The following is a 13425-nucleotide window of genomic DNA, read 5'->3' as shown; positions in this document are numbered from 1 at the left end:
CATGGTTAAAATTAACCATATGGAAAAAGGATTTAATGGCCTATCATCAATTACCACATAGAACGCATATGAAAAGGATGATCAAAAGGCAATACATAGAAAAATACAAACTTTTATTAATGCACAATTAAAATCACATAGTCAGGCCGGTTTCACATTAGCGCTTTTTAAGCGCACGCACGGCCGGGGGTAGCTCCGCCCCCGAGCCGGCTCTCTGCCCGGCGTGCCCGCCCCTTGCTTGTAGCGCCGCCTACTAGCGGACAGCAGCGCCTGCGATCGGCGCACCCTATCTTTAGCATAGGGTGCGCAGATCGTGCGCAGGCCGTGCGCTAGTTGCGCTTTGACCTGCGCTGCGCACTTTTGACGGTGCGCCGTGCGCGCCAAAATCCAAAAAGTTTGATTTTGGCGCGCACGGCGCACCGTCAAAAGTGCGCAGCGCAGGTCAAAGCGCAACTAGCGCACGGCCTGCGCACGATCTGCGCACCCTATGCTAAAGATAGGGTGCGCCGATCGCAGGCGCCGCTGTCCGCTAGTAGGCGGTGCTACAAGCAAGGGGCGGGCACGCCGGGCAGAGAGCCGGCTCGGGGGCGGAGCTACCCCCGGCCGTGCGTGCGCTTAAAAAGCGCTAATGTGAAACCGGCCTCAGATAGTGGTAAGAAATGGAAAGGTGTAAGATGCATTCACCACTCACGACTCTCAAGGACACGCAGGTCCAGGAAAATCATCACAGATGTAAAATTAAATAATACAAATATTTATACACCAAATGACTTTGTATTGGGCAATGGAAAATGGGCATTCAATTTGGAGCCAATACCTAGACACACTATTTCAAAACATCATCTGATATATAATATATGATGCAAAATTGGGACGGTAAAGAAAACCAGATTAAATATAAATAAACAATCCCCTATAATGGGGTTCAATACCGCAACATTATATCCCAATAGAGAAGCATGTATATATCTCCGGCGCCATAAAATAGACAGAACATTCAGGCAAATAGCATCCACTGAATATTTATATCATAACAGTGTTGGATCAACGGAATAATTAAAATATTAGCAATCCCTTATAATGGGGTAAATGCCACCATGTTATGTCCTGATATGGCAATGCATGTATGTCTGACGCCACCTAGTGTGCCAAAACTCTATTATAGGGTGGCAAAAATGGTCTTGAATGAATACTAATAATACCCCATAATGGGGTTAATGCCACCACATTATGTGCAATATAATGCATGTATGCCCATGAATCCAGCCCATAGTACAATTGCACATTGGAAGTCAGCCGGAAATTTAACCCTGAAATACTTTCTGGTGGACGAAAAAAAATCTCTCTCTCTCCTCTCTCTCTCTCTCTCTCCTCTTCCCGGGCAGCGGTTCCTTTAAAATTCTTCATTCGGCGGATCCGTCAAAAACACGGATCTGGTGGCATCCATTCACATCAGTTAATAACGGATCCGCTTTCCGCCTTTTTGGCAGATTTTGACTGACAAAAAACCGAAGTGTGAAACAGGCCTTACCTCTAAGTACGGTACATAAACTAATGGGAAAATAGCGCCATCTAGTGTTCAACTTGAAGACTGTTTCATTTGCTTCCTAATTCTGTTAAAAACACTGACACATACCGGTAAATGAATTCATCCATCTTTCTAAATACTAAAAGAATCAGCAAGACAGACAGAGAAGAAAATAAATGTGGTTCATACTGCTGCTGAAATGTTCAAATTGCTAAGGTCACTGGACACCATATTTGTGTGTTTGTTTATTACAAATATGCCTTCTCCTTCTTTATTAAAAAGAGTTATACATATAACAAATATATCCTGATGAACCCATTTAAAAACAATCCACAACCCTGATACTAATTGAGAGGTGTCGACAAAACAATTATACAGGGGTTTTCCTAAGATAGCAAGTTATCAGCTGTGCAAAGTGATAGGGCTATCTTGCTGATCACTGGAGGATTTCACTGCTGTCCACTTTGCAGCGCTCCGTCTGAATGGAGCAGAGGTCAAGCATGAACATCTCCGCTCCATTCATAGTTTATGGGACATTGGGTCAGTTGCAGTTTTAAGTTTGGTACCCATTTTCCCAAATGAGTTACTACTCTATCATAACAAAGATATGGTTATAAAAGATTTCCAAATCATTGCATTCTTGTTCTCTTTGCATTTCATACCCAACCTCTTAGGAAATGGGGTTGTAGATACCAAGTGTCAGCTGGGCATTTGTTAATCAGTGAAGTGTCTTGGGCTCTTGTAAATTTTCCCAAACCCATCCTCTTAGCTCCTGAGAGCTTTACTTGTCCCCTGTATCATAAAATGTGCAATCAAAATCACAGGCGTGAGGACAGCTTTAGACATTACCCAAGAGTAAGGCCTGTGAGGATTCCCAGCCATGAGCGCAGATCATTGCACCGGCTAAGAAATGCCCAGCAGAAACTTGGCATCTCATTAATATCCTACTACTAGATGGGGGCCCGATGCTATCGCATCAGGAGGGTGGTAATGTCACGATGGGGGTAGGCTTTGCAGCTTTGAGAATCTTTGCCCACCATGTGCTCACCCACCTATCCACTCTCTCTTTCCCCATGTGCTGACTTCTCCTGTCTGTGCTCTCTTCTTTGACCTGTCTACCCCATGTGCTATCCCCCTTGTCTGCAGTCTCTCTCCTTCCTGCGCTGTGTTCTCCCCTCATGTGCTGTCCCGTTTGAGCATTATCCCCCCCGTGCTCTGCCTCTCTCACCCCTGTGCGCTTTCTCTCTCCCCCATCTGCTGTCTTCTCCTCATTGTCTATGTCTGACAGTGTACAGAACATACCACAGCTCCTGGGCAGGGGAGGAAGCAAAAGACAATTCTGACATTACAACAGGAGATCGCAGAGGATTCAATTTGTGAGGTAAAATATTGTTTAAAAATAGTCAGTGAAATATTTTACCTCACAAAATGAATCCTCTGTGATCCCCTGCTGTAATGTCAGTATTGTCTTTTGCTTCCTCCCCTGCCCAGATGTGGTATGCTCCGTGCATGGTCAGACACAGACAATTTTTTAAAATTAACTTTCGTTGGTGGGAAAACCCCTTCAATGTGACCGGCTTCCTCTGCCTGTAGACACATCTCGCATCTGCCGACGGGATCAGCCGAATGATTCACTGTGCTGCCCGGAATTCACGCAGGCGCAGTAAATCAGACCGCAGTACGGCGTATACAGTGTGTCTGTGTGGTGCGTCTGTGTCCCGCTGGTGGTACCGCGCAAGAGGCTGGTACCACCAGCAATTCCATATTGAGAAACCCATCACTTGAGTGTTCCAATATGGCGGTCGGTGAACTTCCTCCGCTTGGAATTCTGGGATACGGTGACATCTGGACAGAACAGGAAATTAAAACATTACAAGGCAATTATATAAATAGATTATTCTAGTAGTATGATTGGCAATGTTATAGGTTTAAAATCCTACTAGAAATCCCCTCTTGGTTCCTCCTCCCTTGCTATAAACTGAATCTAACTTTATGACAGTTAGAGTGATCAATGAGTGGAATAGACTGCCACGAGTGGTGAGTTCTCCTTCCATGGAAGTCTTCATCCAGATGCTGGACAGACATCTGTCTGGGATGATTTAGTGAATCCTACAGGGGGTTGGACCAGCTGGCCCAGGAGGTCCCTTCCAACTCTATGATTCTATGAAGTATAATCAAATATAATTACTACTTTAGTTAGTATAATAAGAATAGGATCAGATGACAGAACAATGCAGAATACTGCATGTATTACGAAGCCTTCAGGACTTGGGGGATGAATAGACATTTGAGTGAATAAAAAAAAGAGGGTTGAAAATTGATTGATAGAGAAGGAAAACTTAAAAACTTTTCAAACACACACAATCACTTTCTTATACATCCTTAATTAATTCTTAGACAAAAACTCAACCTGGCAGAAAACCAGAATGCGCCGCCATCTCCTAACGAAGACATGGCAGAGAGTATCCACTAGGGAGGATATCCACTACAAGACAATGAAGACTCACCATACAAGAGTCCACAAGTCCTCGCTGCTCTGTGACGCCATTCGGGAACACTAAGGAGAAATAGGCAAGAATCCGCTGTCCTACAGGAGGTACAAGCACAATATAGGGAATGCATGGATTTACGCTCCAACAGATATAGTTGGCATCAAGCAATATAGAAAATTGTGCAACTTTAAGGATACTAGAAGAAGAAACAGGTTTTTGTTAGTCTACGAGGTAACTTTGTTTTAATTTTTGCAATATAGGAATGAACTTCTCACTTCCTAATAAAAGGCCTAATATACAATGAACAGGTTGTCCAGTTATTTGTTAAAGCTGAGTTCCTGGATCCAGAGTATTTAAAGTAGTAATCCCCAACTGTTGTAAAACTACAACTTCCAACATGTTGGAGACACTTAAGATAAAAGAAAACAGTAAAATGCTACAACAATTAATAGGTTATACCCATGATCAGATGCTCACAAGGAAGTTTAAAGGGGTTGTCCATGGGGGGGGCATGTCTGGATGTTGGCCTGAGCAGATGCGCAGTTACAGGGCTCTTGCCAGGCTCCCTGCTTTTGCAGCTTGCGGCGCCTGCACCTGCGTTTTCTTTGTTCTCCCGAAGGGTACCAGGAGAGCGAGGACTTCTGCGCTTAAAGGGAATCTGTCACCCCTTTTTTGAGATATCATATAATGATATCATTCAATTGTGTGTCACATAAGGATTCTCTTAGTACTTTTGCTTCCCCTTGACCCTGCACCTTTCATGCATAAATACCTTTTTTATATCGGTTCAGATGTGTGTAAACTGCCGCTGTCCGGTCTGCTGGGCTGGGCTTATTCAACTGCTCCTCCCTCCCTGGCTTGCTCTACACAAGAAGAAATGCGTAGAGCAAGACAGGGAGGGGGGAGCAGGTGAATAAGCCCCGCCCAGCGGAACGGACCACGGCAGTTTACATACACCTGAACCGATATAAAAAAGGTATTTATGCATGAAAGGTGCGGGGTCAGGGGGAAGCAAAAGTACTAAGAGAATCCTTATGTGACACACAATTGAATGATATGATTATATGATATCTCAAAAAAGGGGTGACAAATTCCCTTTAACGGAGTCTCTTCAGCCGGCTCTGCGACCACCCTGGATGCCTTTCTTCTGCGGGAGCAGAGCAGCATGTCGGTCTGGGCACCATCTTGCTTGGAGGGGGAGGTGTCTGGACGGCATGCGGAGGATGCAGTTCCCAGCACTCTGGATGTAGGGGACTCACTGCCAACTTCGGTTGACTTGGTCCCAGGACGTGGTAAACAGGATAATCATGGGGGTGATGTCCCACCATAGCAGCAGGCTGATTGGGATCAGAACAGGAGACATTGATATCCCCTGGACCGTGCACCCTAGAAAATGGCGGTAAGCCACAGGCTGAGGAAATAAGACATCCTTCCTCTCCCTCCCAACAGCTCTATTTCTTGGTTCCGTTACTACCCTCCACACCCACACAGATCCTCATGGATCAATGAAGTAACGATGGAGGAGCGGGAAAAATGTTTCTTAAAAAGGGTTCCACTAAGATAACAGCTAAAGTCACTCAGGAGGGGGAGTGGGGTGAATATACAGGGGAGACCTCGGAGGACGAAGAGGCCCATAGGGAGATCACCCTTTGCTATCATGGGTGAAAGTTTGACACACCTCAAAGAGTTTTTTTTACGTTCATGTCTATGAAAATTGTAGATTCACTCTGAAGGCATCAAAACTATGAATTAACACATGTGGAATTATATAACAAAAAAGTGTGAAACAACTGAAAATATGTCTTACATTCTAGGTTCTTCAAAGTAGCCACCTTTTGCTTTGATTACTGCTTTACACACTCTTGGCATTCTCTTGATGAGCTTCAAGAGGTAGTCACCGGAAGTGGTCTTCCAACAGTCTTGAAGGAGTTCCCAGAGATGCTTAGCACTTTTTGGCCCTTTTGCCTTCACTCTGCGGTCCAGCTCACCCCAAACCATCTCAATTGGGTTCAGGTCTGGTGACTGTGGAGGCCAGGTCATCTGGCGTAGCACCCCTTCACTCTCCTTCTTGGTCAAATAGCCCTTACACAGCCTGGAGGTGTGTTTGGGGTCATTGTCCTGTTGAAAAATAAATGATGATCCAACTAAACGCAAACTGGATGGAATAGCAAGATGCTGTGGTAGCCATGCTGGTTCAGTATTCCTTCAATTTTGAATAAATCCCCAACAGTGTCACCAGCAAAGCACCCCCACACCATCACACCTCCTCCTCCATGCTTCACGGTGGGAACCAGGCATGTAGAGTCCATCCGTTCACCTTTTCTGCGTCGCACAAAGGCACGGTGTTTGGAACCAAAGATCTCAAATTTGGACTCATCAGACCAAAGCACAGATTTCCACTGGTCTAATGTCCATTCCTTGTGTTCTTTAGCTCAAACAAGTCTCTTCTGCTTGTTGCCTGTCCTTAGCAGTGGTTTCCTAGCAGCTATTTTACCATGAAGGCCTGCTGCACAAAGTCTCCTCTTAACAGTTGTTGTTGAGATGTGTCTGCTGCTAGAACTCTGTGTGGCATTGACCTGGTCTCTAATCTGAGCTGCTGTTAACCTGCGATTTCTGAGGCTGGTGACTCAGATGAATTTATCCTCCGCAGCAGAAGTGACTCTTGGTCTTCCTTTCCTGGGGCGGTCCTCATGTGAGCCAGTTTCTTTGTAGTGCTTGATGGTTTTTGCCTCTGCACTTGGGGACACTTTCAAAGTTTTCCCAATTTTTCGGACTGACTGACCTTCATTTCTTAAAGTAATGATGGCCACTTGTTTTTCTTTACTCAGCTGCTTTTTTCTTGTATAATACAAATTCTACCAGTCTATTCAGTAGGACTATCAGATGTGTATTCACCAGACTTCTGCACAACACAAGTGATGGTCCCAACCCCATTTATAAGGCAAGGAAGCCCACTTATTAAACTTGACAGGGCACACCTGTGAAGTGAAAACCATTTCCGGTGACTACCTCTTGAAGCTCATCAAGAGAATGCCAAGAGTGTGTAAAGCAGTAATCAAAGCAAAAGGTGGCTACCTTGAAGAACCTAGAATATAAGACATATTTTCAGTTGTTTCACACTTTTTTGTTAAGTATATAATTCCACATGTGTTAATTCATAGTTTTGATGCCTTCAGAGTGAATCTACAATGTTCATAGTCATGAAAATAAAGAAAACTCTATGAATGAGGTGTGTCCAAACTTTTGGTCTGTACTGTGTGTATGTGTATATATATATATATATATATATATATATATATATATATATATATATATATATATATATATATATATACACACATACATATGGGTCGCCCTCCCAGTGCTGTGGGGCCGGTCACTCAGAGGGGAAGGTGTCACAGCAGCGGTGACACGGTCCGTGGCCCTGGGCGCCCAATGTAAAAAGGGGGTTTGAATGGTGGAATGTAGGTGATTAGATGAATAGTTTGTGACGCCACCTGTGGTGTTCGGCAAGGGAGATGTTAAGCCGACGCTGCATGCAGATTCTCTGGGACTGGTGGTATGGCGCAGCAAAGATGTTATAACACCCCACAGGTGGAGCTGTAGTCCCAGGGCAGTGTAGATGTAGGGGCAAAGGGAAGGCGTAGGTGAGGCAATGTTGGGCACCAAGATGTAGCAGTGTCGGGTGTGTTGGCGCAGGAATAAGTGGAGGACACCAGAGCATGTAGTTCCAAAGCTTTACTCACAGTCTGTTGTGCAAACAGGTGCCTGCCTCCGAGCCGTGTCCTCCGGGTCAGGGACTCAGTTAACCTCCAGGCCAGATGGAATACTCCCTTCCAACACTCCGCCAACATGTGCCTTTCTGAACGTCTCCTCTTATAGCGCCTTTAAATGAAGTACTCCTAGTACTGAGTTACACTGGAGTTCCTCCTGTCCAATGTTCTTATGAACTTTCCTTGTACGGCAGACAGCTGTAGCCTGCTTCGGGGACTCCTTGCTTCCTAGTCCCGGCTCACTTCTCTGATGCTGTTGTGCCCCCAAGTCTGATGTGGGAATAAAGTATTGTTAACTTCTACTCCTCCGGTGTCTGCTGCAGGATCATTAGTATCCATACAACCTCGGGGACTGGGCCCCGGCCTTGCGCTTAGAACTTCTAGGAAAGGTTCTCCTCTAACCCACGTCCTCTGTTCTTCTGTACTCCTCATGTTCCGTACTAATCCTTTAGCACATTTCGTGTTCCAAGCAGGGAGCCACCAATGGGTGCTATGCTACACTCCAAGCAGGGAGCTGCCGAAGGTGCTTTGCTACACTACTTTGTGGTGTGGGGTGCAGGTGTTGGAGTGTGGTTGGGAGTCTCCACCTTACCTGGATGTTGGGGCACCGCACCTCAGGAGGAGGTGCAGTACCTCTGTGGCGACTGAGCCTCAGGGGTGCCACATATACATACACATACACACACTTAAACAACACAATGTAACTCCAAGTCAATCACACCGATTTTGAATCAATTTCTCCTGCTGTTGTGCAAATGGAACAGACAACAGGTAGAAATGATAGGCAATTAGCAAATGACCCCTATAAAGGAGTGGCTCTGCAGGGGGTGACCACAGACCATTTCTCTGTTCTCATCCTTTTTGGCTGTTGTTTTGGTCATTTTGCATAGTGTTGTTGCTCTCACCCCTAGAGGTACAGTAGCATGAGGCATCATCTACAACCCATGGATGAGATGCTAGGAGATATATATATATATATATATATATATATATATATATATATATATATATATATCAAATTATTATTTTAGACTTTTCTACTATTAAAGAAAAGGTGGTGATTCAAAGTTTTTTAATTTTAAAACTTTTTAAATCTTTTAATCTTTTTTTTATTTTTCCATCAACATAGCCATATGAGGGCTTGTTTTTTGCGGGATGAGTTGTACTTTTGTATGATACCATTGATTTTCCCATATAGTGTACTAGAAAACTGGAAAAAAAATTCCAAGTGCAGTAAAATTGAAAACAAAGTGCAATTCCACAATTGTTTTTGGGTTTTTAAAGTATGTTCACTCTCCTCTGAGGCTTCCCCCTTTGTCAGGTCCTTTCTTTGGGATCAGTTCCTTGCATCTGGCCTAATTAGTCTTAGAGAAAACCAAAAACTAAACACAAAACAAATATCCTGGAATAAAAAAGTAAAAAAATATATTGCAAAAATTGCATGAAAGTAGTAAAAATAGTAATAATGAGGGTATTTAGTTAACATAATTTTGATCAAAATAATGTAGAAGCCATCCCGCCACGTCACGGCAACCCTTGTGGGACAGTCCTAACTCTTGTATTTAAAACCTTTCCACTTGTCAAGTGACGTAAATTTCTCTCTAATTAGTCTTAGTAGCGATTATGTTACTCACCTGTCCTGGCTTTAGTGCCGGGTTTTGTTCGTTTTCCTATGGCTGGCATCCTCTGTACTAAACTGCATCGGGTGACTATGGTGACCCTGAAAGCACCTATGATATCATTAAGGCAGGTTCAGGCAGCTGTTTGCCTCTTCAGTATTCAGGTAGTAGAGCGCTTTGCTATTGTGCTTTTCTGGAATTCAGCCACAATTCCCACTTAATTCTGCTCAGGCCAGGAGGCTAAATATCATTTCCATTGCCCCAGAATGCTATTAAAGATCCCAACTATTATTATCAAGCTCAGTTCTGCTGGCCTGCCGCAATTCGCACTCTCAACTTTGCTATCAAAGTACCTGACTACAAACTTTTCTCTGCTATTCTTGGTGTTTTTCACAACTAACTACAACTTCAATTATGTAGGCTACGTTCACACTGGGAGTTTGCTGCTTTTTATGCTAATTTTCAGCTACTTTTTACAGTACCAACAAATGATATTTCAGAAATCTCATGCGCACACACATTGTTTTTTTTTATCATCAGGATTTTGTGCTTTGCATGTTTTTTGGACACATAGCATGTCACTTCTATAAGCATTTTTTAACCTATTGACTGGAATGGTGGTGAAAACCCCCCTGAAAAAACGCACCAAAAACGCAGGTATCAGGTCTTGCTGCGTTTTTTTTGTGCCAAAACCTGATTCTATAGAATATACCTTTTTTTTCAACACTAAACTTTATCAGCATGCCCAAGAAACAAATCTGGCATGCCAAAACTGCCACAAAAAAACGCAAGAAAAACATGCTTTTTTGCTGCAGCTTCTTTCCTGACAAGAGATCAGGTTTTGCTGCAGAAAAAAAAACAGCTGAAAAAACAAGTCTGAACCTACCCTTAAGCTGGAGTCACACATAGCAATCTCGCTAGCGAGATCGCTGCTGAGTCACAACTTTTGTGACGTAACAGCGATCTCACTAGCGAGATCGCTGTGTGTGACAGCGATCAGCGACCGGCCCCCCTGCCGGTATCGCTGATCGCTGCAAGAAACCTCTGGACTTTTTTTCGCCGCTGGTCTCCCGCTGGCCAGCACGCATCGCTGCGTGTGACAGGCGGGAGACCAGCGATCAGCTGTAAAAAATAATAAAAAAAAAATAAAAAAATATTGTTACTCTCACCTTCCGACGTCCTGTTCAGCCATCCTGCCTCTCTCCACGCTCCGGTCCCAGTGATCCTTTGCGAGAATGACCGAGAGAATGTCACGGTCTCGCGGGAGCGCGAAGTCTCGCGGTCATTCGTGCAAAGGATCACTGGGACTGAGAGCATGGAGAGAGGCGGGATGGCTGCGCGGGACGTCGGAAGGTGAGAATAACAATACTTTTTATTTTAATTCTATTTTTTTACAGGGATGGCATCAGCGCTAACAAACACAGCGATGCCGCGCGCTCGGCATCGCTGTGCTGATCGCTGGTGAAGCTGTCTGTTTGACAGCTCACCAGCGATCACATAGCGACTTACCAGCGATCCTGAAACGTTGATATCGTTGTCGGGATTGCTGGTAAGTCGCTATGTGTGACTCCAGCTTTACTGATGCTGTTCACACCTTCAGCTCGGCTGTGTCACGTTACCTGATAACAAACTCATTTCTGCTATTCCTGGTGCTGCTGTAACCTCAAATCTGTTGTTCCTGTCTGCTTCACTAATGCACCTTCCGTCTTCCAATCTTTTATGAACGATATTTTCTGCGACTTTGTGGATAAGTTTTTGATCATTTATCTTGATGATATTTTGATTTTTTCCAGTGATTGGGATTCTCATGTGGAACATGTCCGGACTGTGTTCCGGATTTTGAGGGAAAATACTCTGTATGTTAAGGGATCGAAATGCCTCTTTGGTGTACAGAGGATTTCGTTTTTGGGATTCATTTCGTCCCCGTCTGCTATTGAAATGGACCCGGCCAAGGTACAGGCCATTTATGATTGGGTTCAACCCACTTCTCTGAAGGCTCTCCAGAAGTTTTTGGGTTTTGCTAATTTCTACCGTAAATTTATAAGTAATTTTTCTGGTATTGTTAAACAACTGACGGATTTGACCAAAAAGTGCGCTGATGTGGTGAATTGGTCTCCAGAGGCAGTCTCGGCATTTCAGGAACTTAAGCGGAGATTCACTTCTGCTCCAGTTCTACGGCAACCTGATGTCTCACTCCCATGTCACGTGGAGATAGATGCTTCTGAGATTGGTGCAGGAGCCGTTTTGTCCCAAAGAGATTGGGTAACCTCTAAGATGAATCCCTGTGCCTTCTTTTCCCGGAAATTTTCCCCATCTGAACGTAACTATCACGTGGGGAATTGGGTATTGTTGGCCAAGTGGGCATTTGAAGAGTGGAGACATTGGTTGGAGGGAGCTAGACATCAAGTTGTGGTCCTCACCGACCACAAGAATTTGATTTATCTTGAATCAGCCAAGCTCTTGAATCCTAGATAGGCTAGGTGGGCCTTGTTTTTCATGCGCTTTAATTTTGTGGTCTCCTTTCGGGCACTAAGAATGTTAAGGCAGACACCCTTTCTAGGAGTTTCTTTGTGGATTCTCTTGATGTGACCAAGCCTACTACCATTCTAAATGAGGGTGTAGTTCTTTCTGCCATCTCTCCCGATTTGAGACGTGCCCTGGAGGAATTTCAGGAGGACAAACATGAACAATGCCCTATGGGAAAATTGTATGTCCCTGACCAGTGGAGGAGAAGAATAATGTCTGAAATTCATTGCTCCGTGTTAGTTGGTCATCCAGGTATTTTTGGTACCAGAGATTTGGTGAGTCGGTCTTTTTGGTGGCCTGCCTTATCTCGTGATGTCAGGAATTTTGTGCAGTCCTGTGGGACTTGTTCTCGGTCCAAGCCCTGTTCTCGTTCTAGTGGTTTGTTGATGCCCGTGCCGGTGCCCAGGAGGCCATGGACCCATATCTCAATGGACTTAATTTCTGATCTCCCTGTCTCTCAGAGAATGACTGTTATGTGGGTGATCTGTGATAGATTTTCTAATATGGTCCATCTTGTACCACTCCCAAAGTTGCCATCTTCTTCTGAGTTGGTGCCCTTGTTTTTACAACAGGTGATTCGTTTACACGGGATTCCTGAGAACATGCTCCTGCTCTCCTGATGTCTGTCTATGAAGAGCACATAGTACATCACCCAGCTTTGCACATAGACTTGCCTCTGCACCTAGCATTCACATGGTATGCTCATCCACCCAGCTCTCCTGCTCTCCTGCTGTCTGTCTATGAAGAGCACATAGTACATCACCCAGCATTGCACATAGACTTGCCTCTGCACCTAGCATTCACATGGTATGCCTTTCAGCTAACCCCAGCTTACCCCAGAGTTATTTATGACCTTGTTTACTCTGGCTTGATCATATGCATCTGGTCCACTCTTAATTGTGTGACCAAGATGAGCAGAGACCACTCCTCTCTGCTTCACACCTGACTGCACTTAGTTGTACATATATTGCATAGCTCAAGTCTGCATAGACTTCAGTCTGCAGTGTGATTCCTATAAGTGTGTCCTAGAAGTGAGAAGATAAATTTTAGAATTAAAACCAGAATTGAACCAGAAGGGAACTGAAGGTAACTGTACACAGTCACTGTAAACAATGTTTCTGTTTGTTTTCACTTTCACCCCTATAATCCTTCACTTTCTGCTAATTCCCCTAATCCCTACTTCTAGTAAGGAACTGTTCATCTCTTCTTCAATCCTCCTCATCCACCTCACCTCCTCCTCAAAACTGTTCCTTAACATACAATCCTCTGTCTCCAAACACAGACAGCCCCCTCATGCCCCCTCCTGCTCCCACCTGCTTACACTTTCTCTGCTCCTTCTCACTGCTGGTGATATCTCTCCAAATCCTGGTCCTCCTCACCACATTCCCACAGTCATTTCTACCTCCCATCCACGCTCTATCACAACCTTCCGTAACCACTCCAACCTTATACCCATTCACCCAGCCCCCGCTTCCCCAGTCCCACTA

At 44.5% G+C, this 13425-nt stretch overlaps 1 protein-coding gene across 2 annotated transcripts in view; it reads left to right on the top strand.

The window, feature by feature from the left end:
* CCDC28B (coiled-coil domain containing 28B) overlaps positions 1–4325 on the top strand; it is a 47693-nt gene extending 43368 nt beyond the window's left edge. For both annotated transcript variants that reach the window (XM_073551958.1, XM_073551957.1), the window contains one exon: positions 3926–4325. In XM_073551958.1, coding sequence (XP_073408059.1) covers positions 3926–4001 — 76 coding nt within the window. In that variant the 3' untranslated portion in view covers positions 4002–4325. The remainder of the gene's footprint in view (positions 1–3925) is intronic.
* Positions 4326–13425: the final 9100 nt, after the last annotated feature.

The sequence above is a fragment of the Dendrobates tinctorius genome, unplaced genomic scaffold (assembly GCF_039654945.1).
Source record: "Dendrobates tinctorius isolate UK_male_01 unplaced genomic scaffold, ASM3965494v1 ptg000183l, whole genome shotgun sequence".
Lineage (NCBI taxonomy): Eukaryota > Metazoa > Chordata > Amphibia > Anura > Dendrobatidae > Dendrobates > Dendrobates tinctorius.
Note: the sequence above shows the minus strand (reverse complement) of the source record. Positions and strands in the feature narration are given on the sequence as shown.